Source organism: Dama dama, chromosome 11 (assembly GCF_033118175.1).
Source record: "Dama dama isolate Ldn47 chromosome 11, ASM3311817v1, whole genome shotgun sequence".
Lineage (NCBI taxonomy): Eukaryota > Metazoa > Chordata > Mammalia > Artiodactyla > Cervidae > Dama > Dama dama.
This window is the reverse complement of record NC_083691.1, coordinates 92692796-92712165: the sequence shown is the minus strand read 5'-3', so window position 1 is coordinate 92712165 and position 19370 is coordinate 92692796. Positions and strand designations below refer to the sequence as shown.

The following is a 19370-nucleotide window of genomic DNA, read 5'->3' as shown; positions in this document are numbered from 1 at the left end:
TTGCCCTGTTGAACCTCCACTGGTGAGCCGTGCTGTCCCAGAGCTGCCTTCTTCCTACAGCGGGAGGATGTGGTGTGAGACCAGGACTAGAACACGTGTGGGAGAGAAGAGAGACTGGACACAGACAAAATGGAAAAGAGTATCCCAGGTCTTAGAATTTGCAGTTGGGTTTGTAGGGGTTCTGTCTCCGGATCTACCGGAGTCTGCACTTGAGGTTACTCTTCTATGGCCAGTGGCCCTGATGCTCCCGGGCAGTGAGTGGATCCCACCGTTGCAAAGGCTGGGTGGTTTCTGGGCCTCTCCAGGCTGAAGGACCCATACTCCAACCATAGGAGCTTCATAGGAAGATAAAGACAGACAGATCGACTGATAGACGGAAAGACTAATCAGAAGGCCCTCAGTGGAGGCCAGTTTGCTGTGTTCTCTTTCCTGAGGTCCAGGTCTCCAGCCGGTTCTCCGTGTGTTTAGACTTCCTCAGGGCCTCTGAGCCGCGGCAGGACGGCCTTGGATTCGGCCAGAGAGCCGGCAGAATCCACTCACCTGCGCTTGCTTCCCCGTGGCACCCCCAGAATCCCCGGTTACAGTCGCCCTGCCCGGCCGGTCCTTCCAAGTTTCCCCGTCCCCCAGCCCCCAGCGCCGCGCTAATAACTTCCAGCCGCCGGACCTCTCTAAGAGAGCTCCGCAGGGGTGGGGCGGGACCAGGGGGCCAGGTCAGGAGACAGAGGTCCTTACTAGGTGAGGCTGGGAACCCTACCACTGTCAGCTCTGCTAGTCCTTCTCGGAATTTTGTAAATCCCCAGCCGTTGGGGCCAGGGAAGGCAATTTTATTGCCGACGACTTTATGAGCCAGAGCTGCGGCTAGGCGGAGAGCCTGTGGTACACAGAATCTGGGGGCCGCCCAGGACGGGTCCAGCCCGAGAGTGCACTGGGCCGCGTCTGGCAGCGCAGAGTAGCCCTGCGGCCCGGCCTGGCGGGTGGTTCCGCCGGTTTCTCTCCGCACCTCCCCACCTTGTAGGAATACCGCTGCCGGGACGTCTACCAGCTCCAGACCCACCGCGGATCCGGGGTGGGGGGTAGGGGCGCAGGAGGAGGGAACGCGAGGCTCGGGCCCAGCGCGGGGGGCGGGTCCGAGGCGGGGGGCCCAGATCGGGAGCCGCGCTGGGGCCCAGGCAGCTGCGGAGCCGAGCGCGGCGGGCGGCTGGACCGCCACAGCCCCGCTGGCCATGAGCTCGGGATCCGAGCCCCGGACACCCCGGACACCCGGGACACCCTTCAGCATCGCAGACATCCTAGGCCCGTGCAACATTCCCCGAAGACCCTCTGTGTCGCGGCCTCCAGAGTCGAACCAGGGGCCCACGTCGCCGCTGTGCGCGCTGGAGGAGCTGACTAGTAAAACTTTCCGCGGACTTGACGGGCACACACCGCAGCCCTCTGAAGGTACAGCTCCGGCGAGGTCGCCCACTGTCACTTGGCCTTCTCCCCATTCCTCTCCTCCAGGCTCCTGGTCTCGAACCTTCGTTCACCCCGGCCGCTACCCTAACCTGCACCCTGCCCGCGGCCCACGTGCCAGGGTTCGCCTCCTCCTCTCCTCCCCTCCCCGCCGTTAGTTCCCAGGCTCCGCTGCCGCTCCAGGAGGCCGCCAGCGCCGGGGGTAAAGGACCAGACTGTCGAAAACTGAGCGACTCTTGGGTCCGTTCGCTGTAGGCGGAGCAATCGCGACAGAGAAAGGCCGGAGAGGAGACAAAGGGCCTGGCCTGGAGGCTGTACATGAGCGAACTAGGGTTAGGACCGCACAGAAAGTGCTGGGAGGTGAGGCTCGGGCCTCACCGGGTGACCAAGCCCTCTCCAAGCCGCTCTCTTCTCGAGAGGGCTCAAGGAGCAGCGGGGCCATAGAGCCGCAAGGGCCGCGGGACTCTGGACTCTGCTCTTCCTCGCCCTTTGTACCCCACTCTCCGCCTTTTGGGCTCTAGGAGGGAGTGCTTGTGTCATCTAAAACGAGTAAGCCGAGAGTGCCCGACATCCACGAGTTTAAAACGGGGCAAGATCAGGGTTCTGTTACACTCACCATGCCAGCTGGCTGCCCCTACTCTGACCATGGTCGGCCCCCGCCACTGGTGCCGGCCTGGATCTGCAAGTCTGCTCCAGCAGGCGCTCCGGAAGGCCTCAGAGTCCCCGCCCTGTGCCTCCAGACGGTGCACCCGTTCTCCTCTGGCTTGTCCCGCCTTCTTCCCAGTGCCCCGACCCCGCGAGATGCCCTCATCCTTCTGCCTCCTAAGGGTACCCTGGAGGCCGGCTCCACTTTGCGCCCCACCCCCCGGGATGAAACACCACCGTCGCCCCTCGCAGAGTTCGGGAAGGGTCCGCGGCTCTGGCTCCGGTTCGCCTTCTGGCTCCGCACCAACCCTCCCCCTCTCTGGCTTGACCCCACGCCCGCTTCTCCTCGCGGACCGAAGCCTGACCCCCCCAGGCTAGGAGGCTGACCCCTACCCTGTCCCCGCAGGCCGCGCGGCCCCGGGCGCGCTGGGCCCCGACCCGGCTGGCCGCAGACGGCGGAAGTCACGCACGGCGTTCACCGCGCAGCAGGTGCTGGAGCTGGAGCGGCGCTTCGTCTTCCAGAAGTACCTGGCGCCGTCCGAGCGCGACGGGCTGGCGGCTCGGCTCGGCTTGGCCAACGCGCAGGTCGTCACGTGGTTCCAGAACCGGCGCGCCAAGCTCAAGCGCGACGTGGAGGAGATGCGCGCCGACCTGGCCTCGCTGCGTTCGCTGTCCCCGGAAGCCCAGGGCCGCCTCGCGCTGCCGGACGGCGCCCCGGGCCTCGGCCCTCGCCCCGCCCGGCCTGACTCTGAGCTCCATCTTTCTGACGAGGAGATACAGGTGGACGATTGAAAGCAAAGCTGCCTCCAGGGCTCTGCGGGCGCTGACCTCCGCGCCCCCGCGCCCCCGCGCCCTGCCCGGGTTCCGTGGTAGGAGGAAGGGTGTCCATCCGCCCCTTTCGGCTCACAGTCCAGACGCCCACCTTCCCCGATTGCTGAGAATCAAGTCCAGACTTTGCCCCAGCACTCCTCAATCCTGGCGGGAGCAAAACCTCCTGGTTATTGCGAAGATTCCATGCTTTGCACTGTGCCTAGCGCTTTAAATCCGAGGTTTCCCTTAACTCTCATAGCAACCCTATAAGGTAGGTGATACGGTTATGTCCGTTTTACAAAAGAAGAACCCCTAAGTCAGATGTAGACCCAGGCATCCAACCACCCTTCAGAGCTGGTGCTTGTCAGCTCTCTGCTCCGGAGACGCTGGGTGAGGGGAAGGGCACTGGACTCTGATAGCTGCCAACCCCTCCTCTAGGCCCGCCTCGGGGCTTCCCTGGTAGCTCAGCTGGTAAAGAACCCTCCTGCAATGCAAGAGACCCGGCTCGATTCCTGGGTCGGGAAGATCCGCGGGCGAAGGGATAGGCTACCCACTCCAGTATTCTTGGGTTTCCCTGGTGGCTCAGCTGGTAAAGAATCCGCCCGCAATGCGGGATGCCCAGGTTCGATTCCTGCGTTGGGAAGATCCCCCAGAGAAGGGAAAGGCTACCCACTCCAGTATTCTGGCCTGGAGAATTCCATGGACTGTATAGTCCATGGGGGTCTCAAAGAGCTGGACACAACTAAGCGACTTTCACATAACTTCACTTCAGGGGCCGCCTTAGTTCCAGAACTCCACTCGGGGTTTGATCTGCCGCCGCCTGGCAGACCTTGCACCTAACTAACAGACTGGCGCCTGAATGACAGCGTCCCACCTGTCTCTCCTCTTTCCCCACCCTGGGATCATTTGTTAATAGGGTCCCGACCCTTCACCTTCCCGCCCTCCCCCCCCCCCCCCCCCGCACTGGGAGAGTCTTACACTGAGACCCAGGCAAAGTGATAAGCTCTGAGAAAGGGGACATACCCCTGCTTCTGGGACCTCCACCCTACCTTGCGCTGGTGGGAAAATGTCCCCACCAGGATGGTGGTGGTGGCGGCGGGAGGGTGGGGAGGACTGGTCCTACCCTCTGAGGCAGAGCTTGGGGTAGCTGCTTGCAGGGTAGAGAGCCCAGCCCACCTCCTCCAGCAGGCTTTTCTGAGATAATTTCTAACTGAATTAATCGTCCTCCCGCATGTGATGGGGAGGGAGTGCAGGTTGTCTCTGAGCCGACCATCCCTACTTTCGGTCAGGAGCCTTCCTGCTTCCCAATCACTGACAGGAACAGATAATGACCACTAGTGTAGAGCTGAGAACCTGTCATCTCACAGATGTAAAGAACAGACTTTTAGACTCTGTGGAAGAGGGTGGGATGATCTGAGAGAATAGCATTGAAACATGTATATTATCATATGTGAAACAGATCGCCAGTCCAGGTTCGATGCATGAGGCAGGGTGCTTGGGGCTGGTGCACTGGGATGACCCTGAGGGATGGGATGGGGAGGGAGGTGGGGGGGGCGGGTCAGGATGGGGAACACATGTACACCCATGGCTGATTCATGTCAATGTATGGCAAAAACCACCACAATACTGTAATTAGCCTCCAATTAAAAAAACAAACAAACCTGTCATCTATCATGTACAGAAAGTATTCTCTGCACCTGTGTTACACACACATACTTCCCCTGGTTCCTCTTCAGGACCCCTTCTGTATTCCCTTCATGCTCTTCTGAAGTCTGCCTCTCTGGAACCTTTAAATTGGAGTGACCAGCTCATTCATGTGTGCCCAGGACTTTTCCAGTTTTAGCATTGAAAGTTCCACACCTTTGGAAATCCTTCAGTCCCAGGAAAACCACGATATTCGGTCATTCTGCTTTCCAGCCCTGGGGACTCAGAGCTCAGGCACTGGGTCAGAACCCTACCAGTTAGCAGTGTGAGTGTGGGATAACGTGGAGGCAAGGTGTCAGGAGTCCTATGGCTCTTCGGGAAGATTCAAGCCCGGGACAGTCTAAGAGGTACTGGGGAGGGGACATTTCTTTTGAGAGGCTAGAACCCTCCTCTAATTAAGGCTTCCTAAATTCTAGCCCAGGGCTGCCACCTCTTATAATCAAGCCTTGAATAAACAAAACTCAAACCTGTAACCCCAAGATAGCCTCCTGGATGAGTGTCTCCTCCCCTAGGTCCTAGAGCTGCTGCTGCTGCTGAGTCACTTCAATCATGTCTGACTCTGTGATCCTATGGTCTGTAGCCCACCAGGCTCCTCTGTCCATGGGATTCTCTAGGCAAGAGTACTTGAGTAGGTTGCCATGCCCTCCTCTAGGGGATCTTCCCAACCCAGGAATCAGATGTCTTCTGCATTTCAGGCAGATTCTTTACCGCTGAATCACCAGGGAAGCCCAGGTCCTAGAGCAGACCTTCTCAAATGTCAGGATACCTCAGAATCACCTGGAGGGCTTATTGAAACGTAAATTGTTGCGCCCTACTGTTAGTTTCTGATTCAGAAGGCCTAGGGTGGGCCTGAGAATTTGCATTTGTGAAAAGTTCCCAGGCAACATGCTTTGAGAACCTCAGTCCCAGGAACTCGGCACTTTGTGAGATAAGCAGCGGTTCAGTCACACCCTCTCTTTCTGGTGCTGGAATCATGAATATGTAAGACAACTACAGAGAAAAATCAGTTTATTGAACACTCGCTATGTCCCAGACTTTTGGTAGGTATTTTCTCACGCTTTCTCTTTCAGCCTTCATAGCAGCCCTGTGAGGTAGGGATCGTCCACATTGTACAGAAGAGGAAGTGAAGCACAGGAGTTAAGAAATCTGCCCAAGGTGACACAGCTTGTAATGACAGACTGCATTCTGCCATACAGGATTTAAGAGGCCTGCAACCATAAACAAAAGAATTTGGGAAAGCCTTAAACAAAGGAGGTGTCTCAGCACCTCCTATCTCTAGGTACAAATGGTGTTGAGTAACACCCACATGGCGGCAAGAGTCATTTATCCTGATAAATGGTTCTCCTAAGAAAAGCATACTGGGAGGCCTGCGGATCCGCATTTTAATGAACTGAGAGTCCCAAGCAGAGCCCGGGAGGAACCAGCCAGGAGGAGCTGTCAAGGTCTTAGAGGAACAACTAGAAGGAGGTCGTGTTTCTTATAGAGAAATTAGAGAATTTTAGTATTTTTAGGGGCAGTGACCCTGAATAGAAAAACTAAGTAAATTCACATGGGGGAAATGCTAGTTACAAAGCCCTGCGCTGGAGTGGAGAAAGAGTGTGACCAAAGTAGCAGAAGCCTGTGTACCTGCTGAGGCCGCATCAGTGGGAGAGCCAGCAGGTGGGGTATATGGAGATGTATGGGTTCTGCCAGCTCCAGCAAGGGGCTGCTAAGGGGCTTCCCAAATGCACACCCTTGGTGAATCTTCTAGCGGTGGAAGGAGGTGAGCATCAGAACCACTGGACAAAGGAGAGGTCAGAATACGCATAGAAGTGTGAACAGGAAACAAGGCATGAGAACTGAGGCTTGAGAAAACATGGTGAGAACTGGGATTAGGAAGAAGTGAGCATCCATCAAGCTGAAGATCAAGACTTAAGCCTTATTCATTACTGTGACCCCATTCCTGAGCACAGAGCTCTGGCTGATGAGTTCCCCAAGACCAACAGCAAGCTTCAGATGCCCCTACAGACAGGTCTGTTATAGTCTGAAAATCTGAATTTTTGTACAGATCCCTTCTTGAGCCTTGAGGGATTTTATTCTTCCTTACTGCTCCCAGAAGAAGCCATCTGCTTAAGAACCAAAGAAAGGCTATTTCAGTGGATGCAGGGCTCCTTTCTCTCATCAGAGGGTCTCTGTGTGAAGAGGTATTACTGTCGGGGATGTTCCCACCGTGGTTTTAGAGTTCAGGTCTCAAAATGTGCAGTGAACTGCTACTACGCCATGTCCTTTATCCCTGTGGGAGGCACACACGGCCCTGCCTTATTAGGGACACGTGCTCCTTCATCTGGTGTGAGGTAGATGCTGGGGCCCAAGTTCCAGGATGCCCCAGCCCTTTGAGGAGTCCTGGAGGTAGAGAGGACTGGGTCTTCTGCTCTGAGTCTAGGGGAGGGACCAGAGTGGCTCAGGTTGGGGATAATGCAGGGGTGGAGACAGAAGGCCAGGGGCCCTTGGGGCAGTACTTCCAGGGCAACTGCAGGAGAAGAGGCTTAAAGGCCCCAGCTCAACATGGAAAAATGGATGGAGGAATTCGGTTGACGGAGGCAGGCAGCCCAGGGATTCCTCTTCGCTGGTCCTGCTGAGAAGGGGGGGGGGGGCACTTGACACTCCTTCCAGCAGTGCTGCCCGTGCCCCCCTTATCCTCCGCGTCCCTTATCCGTCTGAGGCAGGAAGTAGCACCACTTGTTATTGCAGTCTCGTCCATTTCTCTCTGTTGCCCCCTCAGTATAAGAGTGGGCCTGATCCCCTACCCAGGGCGACTTGCAGGAGGCAGGAATGTTAGCTCCCAGGCTGCATCAGGCTGGGACCCACCTCTCAGTCTCCAGAACACACCGCTGCCTCTCTAAAATGCTTTGGTCCCAGAGGAATTAGAAGGAGGAAAGTTGAGGTGTCAGCAGAGGCAAGGAATGTTAAAACTTCCCTTTTCTCAAACTGGCTCCAGCTCTTAGTACCACTAGGACATTTTGGTAGTAGCTGAACTAGAAAATGTCAATGTATACCTGATCCCCACCCCATCCCACCCAAATTCCTCTTCTGCTTCCAACCTCAGACCTGCAGTCCCATCACAGCCTTGCCCAGGCAGAAGAGGCCCCCGGGGCTGCATCAGTCAGGGCTCACACCCGCTGACCCAGCTGTTCATTGCGGAATGAGCAATTTCCAAATAACCTGATAAAAAACAAAGGGGGCAAAAGTCTGGGTCCTTGGCACCCAGCCTTGCCCTGATAGCTCAGCACAGAGGCCACCCCCCCACCCCCCGCTACACACACCTACTAGTGGTCCTGGGGGTTGAGCTTCAAGACTCAGGTGAACAGGACCATGGCCTTGTGGTAGAAACCATTTTGAGCAAAGCTGGTACCCAACTCTGGGGAGAAGGGAGAGTGGGAAGGTTCAGATGGGGTTATCCTAGGGAGGGATGGGTGAGGAAGAAGAGAGAAAGAATCTCACTTGCCAGCTCCTGGCTCTGTTGTAAGGCAGCTGCCAGCAGTCCTGGAGATAACCTAGGGATGGGAAGCAAAGTCAAGGCCTCAGCCTCCCCAAATCCTTCTCCTTTGTTCAAACACTTTGCATCATGCAACTCAGAGTCCTCATGACAGGTCTGCAAGATCGTATCAGCCCTACTTTCCTGTAGAGGAAAAGACCCTGGGTCAGGCTGACAGTGATGGATCTTGATCCCTGGTCCCTTAACCTTGGGGCCAGAGACCTCCTTCTACTAGTCACTGCCCTCAGCCCTTAGTAGGTCACCTCTCTTCCCAAAGCCCTCTGGCACCCCTTCCCCTGGTTCTAGCTGAGGCTTTTCTGCCCACCTCCTCGCCTCTGCCTTATGACTCTGCCTAGGGCTCTCTTCTTTTGGAGTGCTTCCTTCCTCTTGGTTCATCTTTTCTTGGAGACCCAGGCTTCTGCCCTGGGGCTCCTGACTTAGTCCCTTTTCTCTGTGGGCATTGAGGGGTCAACCTCCAACCTTGCAGAAAGCCAGAGACACAAAGGTACTATTAACAGATAGATCCAGTGAGTCTTGTGAGCAGAAAGGAAAGTGAAGGAAGGGCAGGGATGACGTATGTCCTGGAGTAGTGGGAGGAGAGAGCGGGCAGAGACCGTGAAGGGAAGGAAGGAGGCTCTCTCTTCTTCCTTGCTACAAGGTCCCCGAGCTGGGTGCCCAGAGCTGGACAGGGGGCTCCCATCAACATCTGTAATGAGAGAATTTGACAGTCCCACCTCTCCCTGCTCAGCACCACAAAACATGCTGCTGGCTGTCATGGTGTCATCACGTCCCTTCACTAATTCTCCTGCTTTCCCAAGGGCTGACGGTGGCATTCAGTCCAGGCTGCTTCACCATCCTGTCCCTACTCAGCCAAAATGACGCCCCTGAGATAGAGCCCTCTTACTTGCTCTTCCAACTGTGTCCCTTGTCATACCCTTGAATATGAACATCCCCATATAATCCACCCTGGGGCTAGCTCAATGCCTAAACGAGTGCCACAGTTCCTGGCTGGCCTCTCCCCTGCACTTTATGTGTTTCTCCCCCAAACCAAGTTCTCAGCAATTATACCCTGTCTCAAAATTTTCCAGTAATCCCCCAATGCCAGGGCCACAGGCAGGACTGAGTCTAGCCTGGGACTTGGACCCTTCCAAAAAGCTCCCTGGCTAAGCTTTCCAGTCTTCCCTTACAACCTTCCCTTACTTAGCTGCTGCCCTCCCTCTGCCACCAGGCTCCTTCCAGCCTTGGGGTCTTCCCCCAGCTGTCCTTGAATCCTTTCTGGCTCTGAACACTTTGCCTTACCTTCAAGATGAAGTTCAAGTTCAAATCCCATTTCTGCCTAAAGCCTTTCCAGACTCTTTCATCTCCAGTTATGTGTGTGTGTGTGTGTGTGTGTGTGTGTGTGTGTGTGTGTGAAGTCACTCAGTCGTGTCTGACTCTGTGTGACCCCATGGACTGTAGCCCACCAGGCTCCTCTGTGGAATTCTATAGGCAAGAATACCGGAGTGGGTTGCCATTTCCTCCTCCAGGGGATCTTCCCAACCCAGGGATTGAACCTGAATCTCCCACACTGCAGGCAGATTCTTTACCGTCTGAGCCACCAGGGAAGCCCCTCCAGTTACCTCTGCCCTCACTCAAAAAAGCGGCACTAACATAACCTGTGTTAGAGAATTTAAAACCTTATTATTCGTTGCTTTTTACTGCTCTTAACTAGCCAGGAGCACAGAGCTGGAAGAACACTGCTGAGAGCAGAGCCGCTTGCACCTGAGTTCTGCCTCTGCCACTGCCTGGCTGTTTGATTTTGGACAAGTCATTTAACCTCTCTGGACCTCAGCTTACTCATTCGCAAAATAAGGCAAGTCCCTTCAAGGCTTGGCCTGGACATTCTGTGGTTCTAATGAGGATTGTTTCCTTAGTAAGTGTAAGCCATCTTTAAAACCAGACAGAAAAAGGTCTGCCTTGACCTTCTATTTCTCCCCCCAAACAGTCTATGCTACTCTCTTAATTCACGACCTGGCCACTCATGATCTGGCCACGCAATCTCTTCATGAAATCATCTCCTACCCTTTCATCCTCTTCCAACTGCAGCAGTCTCCTCTGAAGTTTCTACAATGCGCCAAGTGTGCTCCCATTTCAGAGCTTTGGTATGTGTTATTTCCTCTGCCTGGAATGCTCTTTCCCCAGTGAATGGCTCAGTCCTTCACCCTCTTCAGAGCCCTATTTAAATCTTCCGAGGGAGGTCTTCTCTGACCACTCCATTTAAAAAGTGAAACCTCTCAATTCTCCTCAATGCTCCCTAACTTCCTTCTTGCTTTATCTTTCTTTACACTTCTCATATTTGACATATTATATTGTTTATTTGTTGACAGGCTGCCCCCACTAGACACTTCTGATTCACTGAATAGAGGGATTTTTGTCTGTTGGGCTTACTGCTTTCTTCCCAGTGCCTAGAGCAGTGTGCAGCACATAGTTGGTGCTCAATAAGTGTATGCTGAAGGAGCAAAGATGGGTGAGGCGGCTACTGTAATTGAGATTCAGCCAGGAGCTGGGCCTGAAAAACCCAGTGTGATCTGGGGAGTTTGGACTCTGTCTTGTTAGTGATGCAAGTGGATCTGATCTAGGGATCTAGGGAGTGAAATGCTGAAATGAAAGAGTACTGGGGAAAGAGATGAATCTAGGCGTGAAATGTTTAGTCAGCAGGTCATTGCAACTGTTTAAGTCAGAAAGAATGAATTCTTGAACCCGTGGCTGCAGAAGCAGGACTGGAAATAGTGGGTTTGACCCAAAAGACACTTCAGAAATAAACTGATGACACAAATGAAGGAAAGGAAAAGGGAGGAATATGGAGAATGGTTCTCAGATTTCTGAATGAAGCAGCTGGAAGGAAGTTTGTGTGGTTAATCAAGATTAGAGGAAATGCAGTGAATCTGCAAAGATGATGAGTTAACTTCTGGACTTGCTGCTTTTTGAGATAACCGGGAAGCGGTTGGAAGTATGGCTTCTCAGTGCTCCCAAATCTGATCCCGTCCCTCCCGTCAGTAACCCTACCACCTACTTCAGGACATCCAAACCCATGTGCCACTCTTTCAAGCCACTTGCGGTCCTCTTTCTCACCTCTTCTCTCAAACCCCTAACTAAGGCCTCACTTCAGTTAAGTTCTCCTTAAGGTTTCTTTGCTTTAGTGTCTTTGTTCCTTCCGTTCATAATATCTTTCCCCAAGCAGCTCCTTGTTGTTTAGTCACTAAGTAATGTCTGACTCCTGTGTGACCCCATGGACTGTAACCCACCAGGTTCCTCTGTCCGTGGGATTTCCCAGACAAGAATACAGGAGCGGATTGCCATTTCCTTCTCTGGGGGATCTTCCCCATCCAGGGATTGAACCCACGTCTCCTGCGTTGGCAGGTGGGTTCTTTATCACTGAGCCATCCCCAATCCTCAACCCTCCTCTGCCCAATCCTGCCCACTTCAAGCATTTATCACCGCCGAGTTGTCCCTGGCTCCCCACCCTCCCTCCACTTGCGTCGCACTGCTTGACAGTAAGCCCCAGAGTCACTCCTCTCCAAAGACCCGGGAGAGCGCCACAGGACAGCCAGGGGATTCCCATGGAGTCCTTTTTACCTCGGCGGCGCCTCAGCCCTCAGGACCGAATACCCTGCAGTGTTTGGAGACAGCAGCGACCCCCAGCGGGCAGCTAGGCCGCAGAGGAAAGCCTACAGGAAACGAAAGCGGCAGCGCGTCGGCAGGCTTCGGGGTAGACGAGTCGGAGCCTCTGCCCGCCTCGCGAAGCACAAAATCCCACTGAAAACAGATCCAAGTGGAGCCCTCCTGGACCCCCTCTGGTCTGGTCTCACCTGTTTGCCTAACTTGATTAGCCCCGCAGTCTTCGGAATCGGCGCCATCCCCGTCAACAGTGACGCGAGAATGAAAGACAGTAGGGTATTCGATAACGGCCAAGGGCGAAGTGAGACGGCGTACGCAGCCATCTTTGTCGAGGGCGGAAGCATGCGCTTACGGAGCGCCAGAGAGTCCATCACGGCCCCGGCGGCACCCTGGCAAGAGTTGTAGGCTCCGGGGATAGGGCGGAGCCGCTGCTGTGGCGGGCGTCGGGCAGTGCGGGGTGGTGGGAATCGTTAGGCTGGTTCCAGACACGGTGTCCCATGGCCCAAGCGTCTCGCTCTGGTGGCCTGCTGCCTCCGCTGGCTGCCGTGCCGCCGTCACGGGCGCAGTCCCGGGGCGCCGAGGAGGAGCAGTGGCAGAGAAAGAGGGCAGGCGCTCTCCGCGGGGACGTTCGTGGCTGGCCGGGGCTGCCGGTTGCCCGGAGCACCCTCTGCCTGGGTCCTCGGCCTGACGGGGCTCCGAAAGAGCGGCCGAGGGGGGCGGCGCCGGCGGACGCAGGAGAGCGCAGTGAGGCTGGCGCTGTAGACTGGGGGCGGGAGCTGGCACCTGGCGGCCTGATTCCTCCGGCGCTCCGGCGTCTCAGGGCTGTGTTGCTGCGGCTGCAGCGCGAGCGGGAGCAGCTCCTCCAAGCGCGGGATTGCGCCCTCCACCTACAGGCGGCCGTGCGCCTCCTGAGGATCCTGAGTCCCGGAGCTCCATCTCCCAGCCACCGCCCCTTGCTTCAGCTGTGCCGCGACCTGCTACAGCACCTTTCCGGAGGGGCGGTCCTGCGAAGCAGCCTTCTGGAGACGCCCCACCCGCTACTCCTGGCACGCCCCGTCGGACTAGCAGCCCAGCGCTTGGATGCTACTGTCGAGATGCGGCTTCGGGCTCTGGGCCGGGCGCCCGCCACCCCAGCCCTGTCGTCCCAACTCGCCAACCTGCTGCTGACACTTCCGGCGTACCACCAGCTGCAGGGGAAAGCCTTGAGCCAAGTCCCAGTATCAGCGCGCCCATATCCCCCCGGCCGTGTGCTCCGCCTCCTGACAGGGGAGCGGGGTTGCCAGGTGGCAGGTTGGCTGGATGAGGCGCTCAGGGGATCTGGCTTGAGGGACCAGCTCCTCAGACGGTGCCAAGAGGAGCGGGAGCTGTTGCCTGGGCTACTGGGCCTCTTGGGTGGCGTCGCGGGTTCAGCCAGCGGTGAACTGGGGCTTGGAGGGGCCGGAGCCTTGTGGAGCCAGTACTGGACCCTGCTGTGGGCAGCCTGTGCTCAGAGCCTGGACTTAAGTCTAGGACCCTGGAGGGACCCCAGGGCAGCGGCACAGCAGCTGAGTCAGGCACTGGGTCAGGGTGAGTGACGGGCCTGGGTGGGTGTTTGGGAAGGCTGGAGTCTTTTACTTCCGTATTCACCTCACTCACCTGCCACCAGACTACAAAAGCAGGCCATTTAGAACAAACATCCCCCACCCCACCCAACCCCTGGGGGTTCAGGTTATAAGCTTCTTAGCTTTCAAGGCAAGGTCTTGCTTTCCATGCCAGCCTTGAGTCTTGGGGGAAACTTCCCCTCTTCCCCCATCATTGAGTGGGGGCAGTGGCTGTGGAAAAGAGAGACCTTGTTTTCAGGCTCCAGAGTCATTTCTCCCACTAGCATCACTGCCTCAGGAGTGTGAGAAGGAGCTGGCTTCTTTGTGTCGCAACCTAATTCATCAGTCTCTTATTTGGAGCTGGGATCAAGGTGAGGAGGAAGGGGTAATGGCAGTGAGACAAGCCCCAGATTGCCCCTTCCTTATCAAACCATACCTCTCATCTTCAGGCTTCTGCCAGGTCTTGGGATCTGCTAGTGGAAATCAGAGCAGCCTTCCCTCATCCTCTTGTACCACCAAACTTTTACAACAGCTCTTCCCTCCTCTCTTGGATGCCCTTCGGGAGCCCAAATCAGGACTGTTCCTCTGTGGGCAGCCAGGTGAGACAAGGTGCTGGGGATGGGGGATAGGAAAACACTGAGGATACCCCCTTTATTCCTTATTCTGTTCTGAAACCTGCCTCTTCCCAAAGGTGCTCCATATCCCTTCAGATACTCTGTCCCTCCTCTCCCCAGGTCCCGCACCCCTTGCCCTGGGGCTCTGTACCCTGCAGACTACCTTGCTCTGGTTTTGGAGCACAACTCAGCAGCATCTGGCAGCGTGGGCCCCAGGTTCCTTCCTGCTCCTGATCCAGAAGGAATTACCTGTGAGTAACTAGGGAACAGGAGGGGAGCATCCTGCTTTGGGCTCAGAGCTCACTCTGTTTCTGTCAAAGCCTCTACTGCAGGAGGCAGAAGCTTTGTCTCGCCTGGCCTCAGAGGAAAGCTTGGCTCTGGATGTGGAGCAGCAGCTGGGCCTGGAGATCCGGAAGCTAACTGTGCAGATCCAGGTAAGGAGAGGCAACAGCTTGGGGGTTGGTGAGGTGGTTGTGATGGTGGGAGAACAACTCAAGTGCCTTGGAATTGCCACTGAATGTATCTTTTCTTGTGTGAACTACCACTAAATCCACTTTTTGTCCTCTCACTATGGGAAATTTTTTAAAAATACAGAAGTAGAGAGAAGAGCATAATGGACTTCCATATTCCTACCACTGAGGCTTTAATAACAATCAATCCATGGTCAATTTCTTTCATTTGTATATCCCAACCCCCAACTCTCATGTCAGGCTCTCCTGTTGTGACTTTAACAGCCACTGATGATCACTGTCTATATCCATTATTTCATTAGAGGGTGCAAGGTAGTGACATTCTAATTCTGTCATCCTTTCTTCATTATAAATCAGATTACTCTTACAAAATGAAACTTTAAAATTTTTAATTTACTTGTTTGGCTGAGTCTTAGTTGTAGCATGTGCAATCCTCATTGAAGTATGTGACATCTTTCATTGTGCATGGGCGCCAGAGTGTGGGGGCTCAGGTGCCCTCTGCATGTGGGATCTAAGTTCCCTGACCAGGAACTGAACCGGGGTCCCCTGCATTGGAAAGTGGATTCAACCACTGGACCACCTGGGAAGTCCCAAGTGAAACTTGCCTCAAAAATTATTTGAGGTATATTTGAAGTATATTTCGTAGAGAATAAGCAAGATAAATGATTGACTTTATTTACTTGTTTTCAATAGAATGTTTCTTTTTTTGGTAAAAGTACAACTTGTATTTTTATTAAAACCGAAATACTATTCTAGAAGGCTTGTGATGAAAAAATAGCACTTTAGTTGCCTCCACCTCGACTTCTAATCCCTGTTCTACAGTGGTGATTTTCATTCATTCTTGGCTGTTTCTTCTCATACTTTATTATTTTCCTCTAAATTTATGAACTAAACTCCTATACTTCTATTTAAATTGTTCTCTACCTTACACTCTATCTGTTCCTATTGTGGATGATGTCTCTGCTTTTTGTTTTCTCTTCCTGCCCAGATGTCTCCTCTGCCCTGAACAGAGGCACGGTTGTGGAGTTTAGTCCCTGTCCCTCTGCTCCTTCTCTCTGCACCAAGGCGCTGTGAACCCTCACAGTTTAGCCCTAACCCACCATCTGCATCTACCTGTTGGGCATTTCTACATCAGTTTACTCCATGTCCTCTTTCAGTTCAACATGTCCCAGAACAGGCTCTTCATGAGTAGGGTTGGACAGTGATGATTGTGGGAGCTCTGGGGAGGGAAGGCTTTGGTGGGCATGTGGTAACAGAAGCTCCATACAGGGCCTATGGCTCAAGCTGGTGGATGGGTAGCCTCAGAGGAGCAGCAGGGGTTACTGGAGGTGGGTAGTTCATAGTTCCTTGGGGGAGTAGTGGGGAGATGGCCTGACCAAAGCAAAAGCTCCCTTTGTGTGTGTGTGCATGTACATGGGCACATAACTTGCCCTAGCATGCACATGTCAAGGGTAGGGGCAGAGGATTGTGGAGGAGTAGGTTATCAAGATGTGGAGGGCAGTGAACACCAGCCCACAGATTTAGACTTTATCTCATAAGTGATAGGGAGCCGTTGTAAGCTGTAAGTGCTAAGAGTTTGATCCAGCGATAGCAGTCTGGATAAAAAGGAAGCGGGGAGACATAATGTAAGAAAGGTCCAACTCTTGGTAGTTGCAGTGAGAAGAGAGCAAACGGGGCCAGGACGGTGTGCTCACCATGTGACCCGAACGCCGTCGTGTTTCATGTCCTGCGCCACTGCTGGGTCTGTTCTGGGCTTTCAACTACATACAGCACTGGGATGAAAAAGAATGATCAGATGTGAATTTTCTCCTCAGCTGGACTGTAACGTCTCAGAAAAAACTGTCTCATAGTGTGACCTTGTATTTCCTGAGTGCTGAGTACAGAATTTCCTAACAAATGTCAGTTGACAAAAGGGTAACATTTTTATCATATATAAGGGAGAAAGGGGTTCTGGTGTTTGGACTAAGAGAAGAGTTTGGATTTAGATAGGCTGTTGTTAGGATATGTATCAGGAGCCACAGGGGCCCTCCCCCACCAAGTCTGCCCACCCCCGCCCCCCAACCCAGTCCCATCCTCTCTTCAGGCATACAGTCACTTTTTCTTTAGACCTGCCACTACACACCCCAATTCTTGGGGTTCTTCTCCAAGATGGGCTGTAGATACCTCTCTCTCTTTGCTGTCTTCTTCCCCACCCAAAAACAAAACCTATCAAACCAGAGAAATCAAACCAGTACAGGGACTTTTTCTTGCTTTATGGGTTATAATGCTTTGGAGAAATAGAAGTGGCTATAAAGAATACTCAGCGTGAGGACATTACAAAGGTTCCTGAATCTCAGAAACTTATATTCATTGCTCCTGATCTACAAGCAGTTCTTGCCTTCCTTTTATAGATGACAGAAGATTGTACAATTTGCTTTTCTCTTTTCACCCGCTGCCTGTCTACAGATCATGCAGACCCCTCTCTGTAGCATTTGCTTTTAAACATTGGTGGTGGTGAGGGTGTCTCCATTTCTTTCCTATTAATGTTCCTATGGAATAAAATTAACCTGGAGGATATCCACTTTCTAAACCAAGCTGAGGAGAGCAGGGTAATCTTAGGGCAATTGTCCATAATCTTTTCTCAGTCCAGGCCTTTGGAAAACTCAGTAAAAGCTATAGCATCTCTCCTCAGAAAATGCCCAAACCCATACAATTATGCATACAATTCTATTCTGGGGCTTTATGGATGCCAGGTTAAACACCTCAGATTTAGAAGAGCATATGACTTGACAAACCCCTCACAGATAAGCAAGCCCTTTTACTTTTTCCTTATCACCACAGCTCCTGCCTGAAGAGTCACTAAGTCTCTTTTTTCAAGAATGTCATAAACAAGCCACACAGGACTTCGAACTCCACATGCCACGGGGTCGGTACTGGCGGCATCGTCTATGTCCTGGTAACTCCTCATCTCGGCATTCCCTAAGGCTTCCCGGGGTAACAGTGTCCAAGCCCCTCCACGTCCTTGAGGGGCTCCACCTCTGTGTCTCCAACCTTGTCCTCACCTTCTTTGCCACCCTGAATGCTCCATTAGGGGCTGAGGGGGTCTCCCTAACCTCATATCCTGTCCCTTCTCTTCTCTCACTCCAGACCTTCCCAGCATTCCTAGTGAGTATGCTGGGTTAGTGGTCCGCAGGGTACTGGAGCCTGTGTTGCAAGGACTGCACGGACTGCCACCCCAAGCCCAGGCCCCTGCCCTGAGCCAGGCGCTGACCGCCATCCTGGGTGCCTGGCTTGACCACATCCTCTCTCATGGGATCCGGTTCAGGTGAGAAGAAAAGAAGGAAGTGGCCGGGCGATGAACAGAACTGAAAAAGGGAGGGGAATGGTGGGGAAGAGCAGTTTGGAGAGGCAGGAGGGTCAGGTGGTCACACTGTACCTTGGCCTTCAGCCTGCAGGGGGCGCTGCAGCTCAGACAAGACTTTGGAGTGGTCAGGGACTTGCTGGAGGAGGAGCGGTGGGGCCTGTCCCCAGAACTTCGCCAGACTCTGTTCATGCTCAGCATCTTCCAGCGGCTGGATGGGGCCCTGCTGTGTCTGTTGCAGCAGCCCCTGCCCAAGACTCAAGTCCGTAGGGGGCTTCCCCGTTGCTGTAAGTCACTCTCCTTCCCCAACTCCAGGCTCTCTTCGCCCCTAGCTCATTATTCATAACCCATCCCCATCCTCAATCTGGCTTTAGTGTCCCCCTTGCTAGCCACCTGCCTTCCACTCCTGCCTTACCAGGTGCATGTAATGAGGTTCAGACCACGGAATTGCCCAGCAGCAGCCTCAACAGCCTGGAGAACTTGGAGCCCCCTCTTCGGCCTGGAGTATTTCCAACCCAGACAGCTCAGCTGCTAAGCACACTGTGGGGAGGAGGACCTAGCCCTGAGGCTTACCTGGTAGGAAACCAGGAGGCCTGGCTTGCCCTGAGGCAGCACCAGCATCCTCGCTGGCACTTATCTTTTCTTTCCTGCCTGGGGACCAGTTCTGAAACCTAAGGACCCTCATCAGAATCCAGTCAGAGCTCCCCATCTCTGTCTGAAAAAGCCCAGACATTTAGAAATGCAAATTTAAAAGCTTAATTGGGAGCTTGGAAGAAAGCATATCTGAGAACCACAAGCTGCACAGAGCCTGGACTTGAAAAGCTAAACCAAGATCACTACAATTGCCTGGAATCCAGAGTAAAGGGCATGACCACAGCTTGAAACCCGGAGGTCAGCATCCTGAGGAGGCTCGGGCACAGTTCTCCATCAGTAAAGACATCTCAAGGCTAGACGCTAGCAGCTAAATCCTGGGAGTAAGACTTCAGGGTTGGATCCCAGGAGAAAAGGGAAAAGCAAAAGAAAGCAGGGAGCCTAGATGTCACTTCCTCTTAAATCCCAGGAGCCAGGCTAAACACAAGACAGGTTGGGACACTACTACAAAGCAATTCCTCGGGAACCACAGAGGTGGAAATTCTACACTTAAATCAGTCCCCATGGCCTATGTTACAGCACCCTGTACGCCCCTCCTCATTACTGTTTTTAGTCATTTAAGAATAGTGGGCTGTAGAACCTTCACGTGTAAGCTTTAGTTATTCCCGAGTCCACACATTTAATCTGAAATTACCTGAGTGGGGATTACCCTCTGTTAGGTTTATAATCCCTGCGGTGGTAGTGCCCTCCCCTTGGAAGGGACCAGAACTTAAGACGGTGTTAACCTAGATCTAGCACAGCAGGGTGCAGATAGGGAGACGCTGCAGAAGGCATGTCATCCGAGTCAGGAGCAAACGGCTTTCGCATTATTCATTGCCTTCACCATGGTACAAGAGGGCTATTGATGTCAGGTAGTGTTTATTGAGCGCGTACTTTGGGCCCTCCATACCCTGTGCCGAAACCGTCTCTCTCCTTCCTGGCGTTCCTCCTCTTCTC

At 53.8% G+C, this 19370-nt stretch overlaps 3 protein-coding genes across 22 annotated transcripts; 2 read left to right on the top strand and 1 right to left on the bottom strand.

The window, feature by feature from the left end:
• The first annotated feature begins 1158 nt into the window (after positions 1 to 1158).
• Positions 1159 to 5260, top strand: LBX2 (ladybird homeobox 2). Its single transcript, XM_061155793.1, has 2 exons — positions 1159 to 1437; positions 2501 to 5260. Exons 1-2 carry the CDS (start codon positions 1224 to 1226, stop codon positions 2884 to 2886), a joined length of 600 nt encoding a protein of 199 aa, XP_061011776.1. The 5' UTR covers positions 1159 to 1223; the 3' UTR covers positions 2887 to 5260.
• A 339-nt stretch (positions 5261 to 5599) lies between these two features.
• On the bottom strand, positions 5600 to 12248 carry TTC31 (tetratricopeptide repeat domain 31). Of its 18 annotated transcripts, XR_009694840.1 has the most exons (6): positions 11971 to 12248; positions 8089 to 8141; positions 7911 to 8005; positions 7689 to 7809; positions 6235 to 7222; positions 5600 to 5816 (listed from the first exon to the last, which is right to left on the bottom strand). XR_009694840.1 is itself a non-coding variant. In XM_061155788.1 (5 exons), the coding sequence occupies exons 1-4, from the start codon at positions 12148 to 12150 to the stop codon at positions 7944 to 7946; spliced, it is 387 nt and encodes a 128-aa protein (XP_061011771.1). In that variant the 5' UTR covers positions 12151 to 12248; the 3' UTR covers positions 5600 to 7222; positions 7911 to 7943. The 18 variants fall into 18 exon arrangements, 9 of the variants coding, with proteins under 9 accessions (XP_061011771.1, XP_061011770.1, XP_061011772.1 ...); XR_009694835.1 differs by lacking the exon at positions 7911 to 8005 and adding an exon at positions 11738 to 11829 and having other exon boundaries at positions 5600 to 7222; XR_009694836.1 differs by having other exon boundaries at positions 5600 to 7222.
• Positions 12249 to 12276: 28 nt separating this feature from the next.
• CCDC142 (coiled-coil domain containing 142) lies at positions 12277 to 19204 on the top strand. 3 transcript variants are annotated; one of them, XM_061155780.1, is made up of 9 exons: positions 12277 to 13345; positions 13644 to 13730; positions 13809 to 13958; positions 14094 to 14224; positions 14294 to 14407; positions 17264 to 17348; positions 17570 to 17747; positions 17871 to 18070; positions 18202 to 19204. In XM_061155780.1, exons 1-9 carry the CDS (start codon positions 12277 to 12279, stop codon positions 18456 to 18458), a joined length of 2271 nt encoding a protein of 756 aa, XP_061011763.1. In that variant the 3' UTR covers positions 18459 to 19204. The 3 variants fall into 3 exon arrangements, with proteins under 3 accessions (XP_061011763.1, XP_061011762.1, XP_061011764.1); XM_061155779.1 differs by having other exon boundaries at positions 17264 to 17378; XM_061155781.1 differs by lacking the exon at positions 13644 to 13730 and having other exon boundaries at positions 17264 to 17378.
• Positions 19205 to 19370: the final 166 nt, after the last annotated feature.